The sequence below is a fragment of the Neophocaena asiaeorientalis genome, unplaced genomic scaffold, assembly GCF_003031525.2.
Source record: "Neophocaena asiaeorientalis asiaeorientalis breed wild unplaced genomic scaffold, Neophocaena_asiaeorientalis_V1.1 scaffold506, whole genome shotgun sequence".
In the NCBI taxonomy this organism is placed as follows: Eukaryota; Metazoa; Chordata; class Mammalia; order Artiodactyla; family Phocoenidae; genus Neophocaena; species Neophocaena asiaeorientalis.
Window position 1 is genome coordinate 200,920 of NW_020174950.1, and position 14,759 is coordinate 215,678.

General features: G+C 39.4%; 1 protein-coding gene across 1 annotated transcript in view; it reads right to left on the reverse strand.

Annotated features, from left to right (window-relative positions):
- TMOD3 (tropomodulin 3) overlaps positions 1-14,759 on the reverse strand; it is a 78,330-nt gene that overhangs the window by 11,107 nt on the left and 52,464 nt on the right. The window contains exons 4-7 of the mRNA XM_024761854.1: positions 9,424-9,546; positions 8,031-8,120; positions 4,201-4,331; positions 2,366-2,473 (exon numbers count right to left, since the gene is read on the reverse strand). Of these exons, the coding sequence (XP_024617622.1) occupies positions 2,366-2,473; positions 4,201-4,331; positions 8,031-8,120; positions 9,424-9,546 (452 nt within the window). The remainder of the gene's footprint in view (positions 1-2,365; positions 2,474-4,200; positions 4,332-8,030; positions 8,121-9,423; positions 9,547-14,759) is intronic.

The window sequence follows — 14,759 nt, forward strand, 5'->3', positions numbered from 1 at the left end:
AGAAATAAAACATACAAGTCTCTACCTGATGGAACTTACATTTTAGTGGGGGGCCCACATAGTAAGTAAGCAAAATGTAATGTCAGATGGTAAAAAGGGCTATAGAGGAGGGAAAAAGGCATAGCAGGGTGGATGGGGAGTGCTGGGGGTAGGAGTGGGGTTGCTGTTTTAGATACGAGGGTCAGAAAAGGCCTCACCTGGAAGGTGACATCTGAGCAAGGAGTGAAATAATTTAAGTGATGAAGTAAAATTACGTGGAATATCTTCAGGGAGAAAGTTCTAGGCAGGAGGAACAAGTGTAAAGGCTCTCAGTTGGGAGCATGTTTGAGGCAGAGCAAGGAGGCTGTATGGCTGGAGCAGAATGAAAGAAACAACAAGAGGGGAGATGAGGTCTGCTCATGTAAGGCCTCATTAGGCCACTGAAAGATTCTGATTTTTACTTAGTGAGATAGAGAACTGCTGGAGGGTTCTGAGTACAGGAATGAGAACATTTAAGTTTTAAGAGTCACTTCTGATGCTGTGTATAGAGATGAAGCAGGCAGCTCAATTAGGATAATCCAGGTGAGAGGAGTCAGTGGCTTGGACCAGGGTGGTAGCTGTGAAAATGGTGGGACGTGGTTGGATATACAGGAAATATTTGAAGACACAGCTGGATATACATTTAAAGTTGTGAGAAAGGGAAGTCAAGGATCACTCCATTATTATTATTGTTATTTTATTTTTTTGACTTGAGCAAATGAAAGAATGAAGTTGCCATTTAGTGAGATAGGAAAGAGTGTGAGAGAGGCAGGTATGGGACGGAAGTCAGGAGTTTGATTTGGGACTTGGGTTTGAGACGTCTGTTAGGTATACAAGTAAAGCTGTTAAGCAGTAGCTGGACATGGGTTTGGAGTTGAGGGGAGAGGTGTGAACTGGAGATAATAATATTGGGAGTCATCAGCATGCATAGATAATATATAGCAATGAAACAATGAGATCACCCAGAAAGTGAGTGCAGATAGAGAAAAGAAGAAGGACTAGAACTGAGCTCTGAGCCCTTTAGATGTTTAGATGTTGGGGAGATGAGGAGGAACCAGTGTAGGGACCAGAGAGGTAGGAGGAGAATCAAAGGGAGTGCTGTCCTCAAAGCCAAGAAGAAAAGGGTTTATACCCTGATCAAGTGGGATTTACCCCAGAAATGCAACGTTGATTTAACACATAAAAATTAATCAGGGGCTTCCCTGGTGGCGCAGCGGTTGAGAGTCCGCCTGCCGATGCAGGGGACACGGGTTCGTGCCCCGGTCCAGGAAGATCCCACATGCCGCAGAGCGGCTGGGCCCGTGAGCCATGGCCGCTGAGCCTGCGCGTCCGGAGCCTGTGCTCCGCAGCGGGAGAGGCCACAACAGTGAGAGGCCCGTGTACTGCAAAAACAAAACAAAGTTAATCAATGTGGGACTTCCCTGGTGGTGCAGTGGTTAAGACTCCGCCTACCAATGCAGGGGACACAGGTTCGATCCCTGGTCCAGGAAGATTCCACATGCCGCAGAGCAACTAAGCCTGTGCGCCACAACTACTGAGCCTGCGTTCTAGAGCCCGCGAGCCGCAACTACTGAGCCCACGTGCCTAGAGCCCGTGCTCCACAACAAGAGAAGCCACTGCAATAGAAGCCTGAGCACCGCACTGAAGAGTAGCCCCCGCTCGCCACAACTAGAGAAAGCCCATGCACAGCAACGAAGACCCAATGCAGCCAAAAATAAAAAATAAAATAATAAAATAATTATTAAAACAATCAATGTAATATACCATATTAACTGAATAAAAGACCACATGAATAAAACCACATGATCACCTCAACAGACACAGAAAAAGCATTTGATAAAAATTCAACACTATACATCCATAAATGGAACCCTCTGCAGGTGTTAAAAGAATGATGTATAACTTTATATGTTGATATGAAAAGATCTCTGAGATACACGGTTAAGTGAAAAATGAAGTTGCAGAACAGCCTACGCTGCATGACTCCATTTATGTTTAAAAAATTTCATAGAAAGGAAATACCGAAGAAAGTAAACATAAAATGGTAGTAAGTAATGTATTGCCTAATAGTAAACATCAATTGAAAAAGAGTAAATTTTTTTTTTTTTTTTACTGATATTTGCTCTTATTGATTGTTGCACATCATGGTTACTAACAGTTGATCTTAAAACACAGTTTTGAAACTACATTAAAAAATTACTTTAGTTTTTAAATTTATTTTTTATTGAAGTATAGTTGAATTAAAAGAGAGTAAATCTTGTTCATAAAATCAGTTTAAGCACCTTTGTAACATGCCCTGGTATTACACAGCCATAATTTCGATATTATTAGTAGTTAGCTTACTTACAACAGCAACGGGGTCATTGCTTCGGGTGGCTGCAAGACTGAAATATTTCACATGTGTGTTGGTTTCCAAAGCCTTTGCAAAATCTTTTAGGGTTGGAATTGGGATATTCTTGAAAGACAAAAATGTGAAACATTATTACATTTTAGTTTTCAGGAAATTCAGTCCATTAATCAAATACATCTGTACTTTCTTTTTTGCATTAAAATGTATTCAGAAATTATGTAACATACAACCGCTGGTCTACAACTGAAAACAAACAACTCGGCCTCCTTCTTACTTCTTTGATTTCTCTATTATGGTACAAACTGTTGGCATAGAGCAGAGCATACATCACTGTTTCTCTAGCATTGAGGTTAAAGAAATTCTTTTTAATTATTTGTATTATGAGAAGTCAGCCCTTGAGTACTCAAAGTGGATCCACTTTTCTACAAAGAGAAAGATGTGGGAATCTACTTATGATGATTCCTGACGCAGATGACATACTGTTTTCAGTCACTCAAGCTGCAAGGTATTAAGAGAGATTAACTCTACATTTCTTGAAATGAGGAAAGAGATAGTTTTAGGAGACACTGATCTTCCCCCTTGGTACCAAGACTTCAATTTCCTGTAGCCTGCCTATTTTCAGGTTGTTACTATTGATTTAGAGACAGACATACACTGAATTGAACTGAATTTTTTTAAAAAATAAGACTAGTGATCAACTAGGGATATTAGCTTTCCCCAAGGCTTTTCCCCCTCCACTCACAGGAAGGAACACCCACAAAAAGAGCACAGAGGTCTTATTCCCTAGGTTCTTGTAATTTCCACATGTTCTCCCTTCCTCCAATTCAGATATATTAAGATTTAAAATGAGGAATCTGTAATGAAGCTATTATACAATGGCTAATACATTGAGATCATCTGAGTTTACTCTTTGGTAATTAATTATCCCTGTGCCCTCCTAACTCATTTCTTCTTTCTTTACTCCAAGGAAGAGTTGCATTTTAAAAATCCCAGTGAGATCCCACAAAGCCCAATTCTAGGTGTTTACTCAAGAGAAATGAAAACATACATTCATACAAAAACCTGTATGTGAATGTGTATAGTGGCTTTATTTATAATCATCCCAAACTGGAAGCAACTCCTATGTCTATCAGCTGGTGAACGGACACACAAACTGCAGCACATCCAGACAAAGGAATGCTGCTCTACAACACAAAGGAGCAAACCACTGAGACACACAACAGCATGGACGAGTCTCAAATGTACTGTGCGAAGTGAAAGAAACCAGACTCAACGGCTACACACTATATAGTTCCATTTATATGAAATTCTGGAGAAGGCAGAACGATAGGGAAAGGAAACAGATCCCTGGGTGTCAGGTGCTAGAGCTGGTGGCAGGGAATGATGACACAGGGTTGTGACATGTTCTACATCTGACTGTGGTGGTAGTTGTACAACTGTATCCATTTACTTTAACTCATAGAACTGCATGCTAGGAAGGGAGAATTTCACTATATACACCTTATAGCTCAAGAGAGCTGATTAAAACAGCAAAACCTGAAAGGCTAAAATGCTCCTAAAAGTGGGCAGTACTTTGGAAGCCCGAGAGGTATACTCTGACAGTCTGTAGAGTTTATATTTCTATGTGATAGCCTTTAAAAAGTAAATCAGAAAAATACTATAATACTTTAACTTCTAAAATCAAAGGAATCTACGTTAGTATACTCCTAGAAGTAAAAACTTTACTATTAAGTGGAAAGGATTAGACTATATCAGAACTGCCCAGCTCTCATCCTAGATCCAACTGACTCAAAGCAATTCAGAACAACTTTTTGTTTGCGTATCACACCTACCTTTATGTTATTCAAATTAACTTCAACAAGACGCACATCATTTTCTTTAATTCTCTGTAAACTCTCTTCAACATTGGTTGGGTTTGGGGGCTCATCAAATACTGGAAGAATCTTTTCACCTTTTACCACATCTGTAGCAACAAATGAAAAGAGCAAGAGTGTAACTGGTTGATACTATTACAGTGAATGCATATATTAACTTGGAAACACACAGCACACATACACAAACATATTCAGTAGAACAAATGTATAAGTTTCTCTCCCCAAATTTCTTTTTTTTTTTTTTTTTGCGGTACGCGGGCCTCTCACTCTTGTGGCCTCTCCCGTTGCGGAGCACAGGCTCCGGACGCGCAGGCTCAGCGGCCGTGGCTCATGGGCCCAGCTGCTCCGCAGCATGTGGGATCTTCCCCGACCGGGGCACGAACCCACGTCCCCTGCATCGGCAGGTGGACTCTCAACCACTGCGCCACCAGGGAAGCCCTCCCCAAATTTCTAAAAGATCCTTTATGTGCTCCCACATAAAGCACTGAAATAAAATTTTACTGAATATAAATACCAAACATAATTCATTTAATTTGTTTGCAGTGTATCAGCCTTCAAAAATGAGTATTTTCGGGCTTCCCTGGTGGCGCAGTGGTTGAGAGTCCACCTGCCGATGCAGGGGACACGGGTTAATTACAAGATATTTTTACCATGAAAATATAGTTGATGACACAAGCTGGTGATCCCATTTATTTTTAGCAATGTCCAAGATAAAGTTCTCATATGACAGAATCTCACAACTCATCAGTTTCTCTGAGGTTTGACTAGTAATTAATTCAAAGGCAGTAAGAATCAGAGACATGAACAAACAGCCTCCACAAAGAGTGAGTTGACAGAAGGACACACTGCCTGTTCCTCCTGTGGGGAGTACTACACAATGGGAAAGGGCAGAGGACTCTTATCAGGAAGAAGAGTAGAAACAGGGAATGGGGAGACAGAGAAAGGTAATGGTGCATAGAAGAACTACTGAGACAGGAATTCCCTGCCCTCCTTCATCCTACAGCCCAGTCCTTCACCATTTATACCCACACACATGGCCAGAATACAGCTATTCAAAACTGAAAGAGGACCCAGAAGCCTTGAACCCTCTAGTGAGATGTAAATGCGCTCTAAGGTATGTGTGGAGGTCCATGAACACCTATAACAGATAAACTTTTATGGATATATTTTCTGGGGAGAACACCTAGAGCATCAGATTCTTAAAGACGAGAATGACCACAACATTAAGAGCAAGTGACATGGAAAGACTGACAGGGTCACTGTCTGGCTTAGTTATTCCCTGCTGCCCTCCTCTAGCTTTTAGGAGCAAAACTCACCTTAAGACAAAGTATATTGCTTACTCATGCAATAAATTCCCTCTAAGAGTACCTTGTTCTTTTCAAATATCACACACACACACAGAGACACCCTCCTACACACAGCATCCTGAAGAGATCAGCTCAGACAAAAGTCTGAAAATTAATTTCCTGAGGACAGCTGAAAGATCAGCAAGGCAGTCTTCTTCAACATGGTAGATCAAGGGGACTGGAGAAAATCTTCCTCACTGAATGGAAAATTCAATGAGCTCCTCAATTCTAAATTTTCTACAACCAAAAAATTCCTTTTGTTCTCTGCAGAATGCGTATAAAGAGCCTTGCTCTATAATGAAATAATGGATCCAGTCAACAGGATGTGGAAACTATTAAGAAAGGTTCATGGGGAACTTTATTTAATTGGATGGATCAGGTTGCCAAAATTTGAGTCCACTGATCAATCTTAACACATTCCCCAAAGAGGAATGACCAGACTTGATATACTTCCTAATGTGATTCAATCATTACCCAGGAAGCATTCTTGCCAAAAAAAATTAAAAACTGCACCTGAATTTGATCAAGCTTCTAGAAAACAACAGCTTACAGAAACACAGGAGGTAGAGAGAAACAAGTAAAATGATACCACAAGGTTGCAATCAGCCAAATCCAGAATGTGGAAAATTCTACATGACAACACAGTTTCTTCAAGGGATAAATGCCATGAAGAAAGTGGGAAAGAAGCTGAGGAGGAGAACTGTTAAGAAATTAAGAGGAACTTAAACCAAACGACAACCAAATGCAATATGTGACCCTTATCTTGATCCTGATTTGAACAAACCAGCTGTGAAATGATGTTTTTGAGAGAAAATGGGAAATCTGAACATGGACTGGGTATTAGATGATATGAAGGAATCGCTGGTAATCTTTAAGTTCGATAATGGCATTGTGGTTATGTTACAAGAAAAGCCTTCGTGAGAGACACATATGGAAATATTTATGGGTGAAGTAATACAAACAAACAGGATTTGCTTTAAAATATTCCAGGGAAAAGAGTAGAAGGGGTGGGAGGGAGGCAGACGGTGGATGAAACCCAGCTGGCATAATGTGAAAAACAGCTGAAGCTGGACGATGGATATATTATTCCCTCTTCTATAATGTATGCTTGAACATTTCTACAATAGAAAGTAAAAAAAATAGGGGAATGGCCAATTATAGAACATTCATAAAATGGAATGTTATACAGATGTTTGAATGAGGTAAGTCCGTATGTACTAACTAGGAAATGTGATATATTGCTAAGTGATATACTATATAGCATGGATTAAAATCCTCAACACCGATTTCGTGGGATATTGAAGCTAGTTACTTAATCATTTTAAAACCTCAGCTCCTTCAAAGGCATATTAAAGATAATAATAATACTTGTTTCGTAGAACTGTTGTGAGGATTGAGAACAATTTACCTTCAAGAGCTGTGCACAGAAGAACATGGCCCATGGTAAGCATTCAAAAACATCAGCCAACAGTATTATTATTGAAAAATTCAGGGACAAGAAATATTTCTAGTATGATCCCAATTTTGTAAGAAAAGAAAAGACAATTCGTGTATAGCACGTATACATATGTAAGTTTATATAAGCATAATACAAAGTCTGGAAGGATATATTCCCAATTGTTAACAGTTAGGGAGCGGGTGGAGGTAGGGTACAGGGAGTAGGAGGCATGATGGCTGTGAATAGAGACACTTCTACTGCTTACCTTGTGCCCTCAGGTCTTGTTTAAATTTATTACAAAATAGGCATGACTTTGGTGATTTTTTTTTTTTTTTGCGGTTCATGGGCCTCTCACTGTTGTGGCCTCTCCCGTTGCGGAGAAACGGGCTCCGGATGCGCAGGCTCAGCGGCCATGGCTCACGAGCCCAGCGGCTTCACGGCATGTGGGATCTTCCCGGACCGGGGCACGAACCCGTGTCCCCTGCATCAGCAGGCGGACTCTCAACCACTGCGCCACCAGGGAAGCCCAACTTTGGTGATTTTAAGATGTCTTATAAATAAATTTTTTAAAAAGCTTTGCTTTAGGTTATCTAATACTTTGCGTCAGACGAAAAGGTTTAGGGGCTGAATAGTTCTTTGCTTTCCCCTGAATCTGATTTTATAATATACTTTCTTTGTCAGCACTGTTGGGGATTTCTTGAAAATCAGGAACACTGAAAACAAAATGTCAGTAAAAGCCAAGTTGGACTAGTTTTTATAGCGTTTACCATTAGTATTATTTAGTGAGGTGAGAGTAGTTCCTATTACATTTGCTGACACATTAAGCATAAAATATTTAATATTCTATTCTCAATGGTTTTCTAGGTCAATACCATCTGACTGGAATCTTAGGTTTCAAGTACATATGCATAACATTTGGTATACAAATACTGAAGCTATTACATGGAGAAAACAAAACATAATTAACAAAGGACTGGAATTCACAAAGCATTATAATTACTCACTTGAAAAATGTTCTTGGTCGACACCATTACTACTTCCCACTATATTGCAGAACTGTGTATTCGTTATCAAATTGTGCATCCCAAGAATAGCTATAAATATAGAAAAAGAACATTATTTTTTTATGTCCATCAATTTTAAACATAAAGAATTAATTTTATGCCCCCAAATTTCTATCAACGATTTTAACACTCTCTGGGCTTTTTCCTGCTCAATTAAATACACATTTCATAGCTAAAAAAAAAAAAGAGAGAAAACATGATTAAAAACCACCTACAATCTCTTTCTTATCAATACCCTTGTAATTTCTCCCCACATTTCTGAATTTAGACACGGCTGGAGCCAGCTTAACCCTAAACCTAAGTCTATGCTTAGCTCCATCTGGTGGCCAAGAGAGAAAATGGAAATGATCTATTGTTGCTGTTCATCCTCAGAAGGTTTCTCCAAACATAATGCGATAAAAGGCAGATTTTTCAACTTAACCTTAACTCTCATATTAATTTACATTTGTATTTTAGCTAAGAGTAGAATACTAAAAGTATGGTTGAATTCTCATATTTAAGATTAAAGTAGCACCCCTCAAAAATGACACTTAGGAGGAGAAATAGATTTTGTTTTTGATGGCCTTTTGCACAAATAAGGCAGAAGCTACAGTATGCCTCTGGCCCATTCCACTCTGATGAATGTACCATTTATAAATCCATTAGCCCTCAGCCCGCCCCAAGGAATAAGATACCTGCTGTAGCTGTAGTACCACACCTTGACTGTCCCTTCCCTGGATCCTTCCCAAAGAACCATCACTGCTCCTTTAAAACATGTTAGTTCTTAAAGTTATTTGGTACTAACCTCTCCCCATGTGTCATATTTTTCTATCTAGAAAAATGGGTGTGGGTGGAGGCAGCTGGGGGCAGATACTGGTCCAGATAAGAAACTGGTAATGATGAAAATCACAGGGAGGTTTGGAATGTTCCATATATCTTCAGAAAAGTTGGGAAAGTGATGAGTATAGCTCAGGACTGACTATTTTATCTAATTTCCAGTTACCCGTTTCTGGGTCTTCTAATAAAATGGGATAGCAGTAGACCCTGGAGACAGCTTCTAGCTGACCACCAGCTGATGAAAGATTTTTATAAAGACTTTCAAAGATGGCAACATGGGAAAAGACATCCAATAATCAATAAATTCCATTCATATAAAAATTTCACCATTAAGAGAATTTAAAGAAACTAAATCCTTTATGTCAGATTTACAGTGTAAAAAACAAAGCCAAGTGTACGGTTACTTATTCAACAGCGCTCTGCTGGGCAAAGCAAGCATTTGTATAGTGTGTATAAGGTGTGTGCTAGTATTTTCCTCCCCTCTACACCATTCACAAATTAATTTTTTAGGAGATACCTGCGAGATCACACAATTCTGTATCAGAAGCACTTGTCAAAGCTTCTTCTAGTTCTGGATCAAGAGATACTTTTTCTTCTGTAAAAGTCTGTACAGGTTTCTGCTTAGGGATAAATATTTTCCCTGTAAAATAAAGCAGTTTGTTAGTTTCATTACTACTGCTAGTAACTCACCATTTTATTCTTACAAAAATTATTAGAAGTATGTGCAGCTGAAGCTGAAGTAAAAGGTCAAGATTAACATCTACAATAATTTTGTTTCATCTTCGGTATGTATTTATAAGTTTCTAAGGCAACACTTTGGCCATATAAGTTGGAACAAGAAAAAGAAATGAACCGAGAAATTTTCCCATTTGTGAAAAGTAAAAATAGGCTCTTTCTGGAGTAATTATGAGTTATTCTACAAATACTAAATCAAAAAATAAATGAATAACCAAAAAAATTCTATAAATTAAGGAAAAAACAGAATTCATTTTCTTATTCTTAAGCAAGGAACTGCTACAGTCCCTTGGGGGATGGCAGAGGCAATTCTAATTCCAGAAATTCAAGTTCTAATTGCAAAGAAATTCCTGTATGTCCTGAGTGGTAGTCTGAACCTTTCTGTCACTGTTCTTCTAAGCCTCCATGACACTAACAAGGTTACCTGTTAAGAAACTAGTTATTCTAGAAACCTACAGTATTTATTATGTGAAAATCAGTATTTTGTTACCATATGTTCAATGCAAAACTGAAAACATGAAGGGAATGGAAAATGATAATGATATAGCTGCAGCGCAAGCCAACCAAACAAGAGGTACTTACACGTGGTGGGACTGTTACCAAGATTGACTCTGGTTTCCCCCCTGAGAGAGGTGAAAATCCTAACTAAGTGATCTAGGAAGGCCTATGTGTGGATTCACACAACCTCCAATTATTTTCTTTTCTATCAGAAAATTACCAGGAAAATGTGTGAGAATATGTGACCTGATGAATCTATGTAGTTAGTGTTCTACCAAAAGAAATATTTGTGGGCTTAATAATCAGTGTAGTGAATGTTGTACAATTCTTGTTCAAGGTAAATATCAATCAGTGTAACTCATAAGAAATCCTTCCACAATACAGATTGCTCCCAGGAATCTGACCAAAGCTGGTCAGATATTTTCAGCTAAGCCCATCTAAAAGATTTAATTTCTGATATTATATTTCTTTTTTTATTATTTCCACTTGGTTCTTGTTAAAAAAAATTAGCTTCCATCTCTCTGCCAAAATTCTTCATCTCTTCACACATGCCTTGTCCACCAGATTTTCTGAGATTTTTATTATAAAGTTCCTGACTGATAACACCAATATTTGGGTCATCTCTGGTCTTCTACTGACTGTTTACTTTTCTTGACTATAGGCCACATGTGTCTTAAGATCTCTGACTTCATATTGGGCATTTTTGTATAAAAGTATAGCAGAGACTAAAGGAAATGACATTTATTCCTAGAAAGGAATGTGCCACTCAGGTCAGTGCTGAAGTAACATGCTCTACAGTTGAGCTGAATCTGGGCTTTTTGTTGCAACGTTAGTTTAATTCATTTCCTCACTGGCTTCAAACATTTTGAGGACAGGATCAGGACTTACTCTTCAGCAAGGCCTAGGATTAGAACTCTGGTGAGGTTCTGGAGATCTCCTGAGCAGCCACTGCCTACTGTTTTGAACTGTAAAGTAGCCACATTGCTCCTGATGTGTAGTCCTGGCTGCCAGATTTCTAGGAGCTCTGTTTTCCAGTTCCACCCCCCACTTTCCCACTTTTGGGGCCTTGGCAGATCTTTCAGCCCAACGCTTATGTTGTCTGCTCTACACTTTGTGAAGTGGGAGATGGCCTGAAAGGGACTTCTCTCAGCTCTCCTGTCTCTCTCTCAATCTTCCGAGCTAAAAACCTATGCCTCAGGAGTTTTCTCTCAGCTCTGCTTCACTGCCTCAGTTCTTGGAGTAGTATCCCTAGCACTAAATGAAGGCCTGAAGCAAAGAACTGGAGGGTAGTGCAGTCTCACCCTATCCCTAGAGCTGCACTGTTCAATATGGTATGTTCAATACGGTATGTGACCATTTAAGTTTAAATTCGTTAAAATTTAAAATTCAGTTTCTCAGTCACACTAGCCGCATTTGGCTAGTAGCTACCGTACTGGTTAGCACAGATACTGAACATTCCCATCATGGCATAAAGTTCTAGTGGACGGTGCTGCTCTAGGGATTCTCTGATTTCTAATCTACCATGCTGGCCCATACACAGCCATTAAAAGTTTAAAGTTAGGCTGATGTCTCCTTACTCCTCTCTATGGTAGTTTCCTCCTTTTCCCTATATTTCAGTCAGGAAAGAACGCAGAATGGATCCCCTTTTTCTTTTTTGGATCACCTCTCTTATGGAGGGCTTGCCACCTTCTGGAGCCACTAAGATTTGTGTCTTCAAGCTTTCTGATTTCTTTTTTTAACTATGATTAATTTAGCTTATATGGCTTGTTTTGGTGAGAATAAGAGGTCTCTTGCGACTTCCTACATCTGAATCAGAAGACTTTCTAGGCAAGTATTTTCTTATTTAAAAAATGGCACTTGGCCAATCTACAATGTATTTATATTAGTAAGGATGCTTTTAACTGCATATAACAAAATACCCAACTTAAAGTGGTTTAAACTGGTGCTTCTCAAGCTTCAATGTGCATGTCATCTACCTAGTGATCTTATTCAAGTGCAGATTCTGATGTAGCAGGTCTAACGTGAGCTCTAAGAATCTGTATTTCTAACCAGCCTCCCAGGTGATGCTGATACCGCTGATTCACAGATCACTGTCAAAGCAGCATGGGTTTAAACAATAAGTTTTTTTGTTTTGGGGTTTTTTTTTTTTGCGGCACGCAGGCCTCTCACTGCTGTGGCCTCTCCCGTTGCGGAGCACAGGCTCCGGACGTGCAGGCTCAGCGGCCATGGCTCACGGGCCCAGCCGTTCCGCGGCATGTGGGATCTTCCCGGACTGGGGCACGAACCCGTATCCCCTGCATCGGCAGGCGGACTCTCAACCACTGCGCCACCAGGGAAGCCCAACAATAAGTATTTTTTATCTCACTTAATAACTCCACAGGTAGGTGGCTGAAGGGTTGGTTCAGCAGCTCAATGTTGACGTCAAAGATCCAGGCTCTGTTCTTCTCTTTGTCTATAACTAGCATGGAAGCCTCTGTTCTCAGGCCATTAGTCTCAAGATGACCTTTGTAATACTACGTATCACATCCTCATGCGGCAAGGTCAGGGCAGGAAGGAAGGGCACTTTCTCAACTGCTGACTTTTATAAGGAAAACTGTCCGATAGATTTCTTCTCTGGTCTCACTGACCAGCACCAGGTCACATGTCCATGCCCCACCTGCAAGGGTAGCTTGAAAAGCAAGCATCTGGCCTTTTCAATCTATTTCAGAGATGGATTCTGCCAGTAATGAAGAAGGAATTTGTGAATGGTTGTTAAACAGAAAACTACCACATTTGTCCCAATGCTGAACCAGATGAAGTACACTTCTGTGCTCCCTTAATTCCCTGAACATTTCACTGTGGCTACACTTACTCATTTTGCATGTCTGTCTGTCCTCTGTGAGCTTTGCAATGTTCTGTTCCATCCTTACATTTCCTAGCTCACAGCAGGCAATCCAATTAGTTGAATAAATAATCTGGTGATCACCTCTAGCTCAACTACCTCATTGTATAAAGTATAATATAAATACCCTGGTTCAAAGTTACACAGCAGAGTTAGCACTAGAACACAGGTTCCCAATCTCTCAACCCAGTAATTTTTCCAATAAACTGGTGGCTTTCAAACTTAACTCTTTAGCAGTGGACTTTTCAATTCAAACAAATGCTTATCTATATGGTGGAACGTAACTGATCTTCTTATCAAACAAATGCTTATCTATATGGTGGAACGTAACTGATCTTCTTAGTACCAAACTTTGGAGTTCTGGTGATTATTAGATAACCTTTTATCATTAGCTCACAGACGAAGGCAAATCCAAATCATTACATTCTGATAATTCCTTAATACTTTTCACAATGGCTGATATAACAAAGCGGCATACAATTCAGATGGCATGCCTTTAATTGCCATTTCAGGATAATTACATTTTCCTGAGCAAAATCTTACCAGCACTTTCAGGTGTCTATCTCCGTGGCTAATGTTTGTTGGCTGCACAATGGATTCACCTGGAAAATTTTAATAAATTCTGATGTCCAAGTCCCACCCCCAGAGATTCTGATTTAACTGGTCTGATGTGCTGTATGGGACATCTGGATTTTCAAAAGCTTTCTAGGAATTCTAATGCATAGCAGCCAAGGTCGAGAAACACTGGATTATGGTATTCACTTAGTAAACAAAACTATATAAACTATCAAAAAGCTGCCTATGTCTTATTCTAGGGACCAATGGAATCTAAAGCATTATAAAAATCTAAAATGTTTATTTTTGTAATCCTCATCCACAGTCCATAGAGACATTATTCTTTTTCTTTTTCTTTTTCTTTTTCTTTTGCACAAGGGAGTTCCAATCCCCCATCAGCATGTTCTTTCTTTCTTTTTTTTTTTAATGTTTATTTATTTGGTTGCACCAGGTCTTAGTTGCGGCAGGCAGGCTCTTTAGTTGCAGCTCACCAGCTCCTTAGTTGTGGCATGCAAACTCTTAGTTGCGGCATGCATGTGGGATCTAGTTCCCTGGCCAGAGATCGAACCCAGGGTCCCTGCACTAGGGGTGTGGAGTCTTAACCACTGCGCCACCAGGGAAGTCCCGAGGCATTATTCTTATCTAATTTTTCCCCATACATAAACTTTTGCTAATACTTACAAATACAAAATGGATCTCATCAGAAAAAAACAACAAAGCAAAACAAAATTTCCAAGGGCTTATGGAAATTCTGTGACACAGAAGTTTGCTCTATTTATACAGCTGTGAAATAATTCGGTACCTCTTCTGATACTCCTCTTTACAATTTCTCTGTATGTAGAGATTTTTGTTGCAGAGGTATTTAGCTTATACAGTATTATGTTTTTAACACTACAAAAAGTAATCACTTCATATTTCTTCATGATTAAACAGGAATACACTGTAAGAATTATACTTCAATGTGTATATATAAAATCTTGTTATAGAAAATTAAAAGTAAGGAAAATTACTTTTGTAAGAAAGGATAAAATAGGCAGAACTTAAGTTTAGTATTATGAATACAGTACTTAAGCGGTTCTCCTCAAACTCTTTATAGACTTAACCCCTTAAACAAATCTCAGCTATTTGCAGAAAGTGACAAGGTGATTCTAAAATTCATGTGGAAATCCAAGAGACCCAGAAGA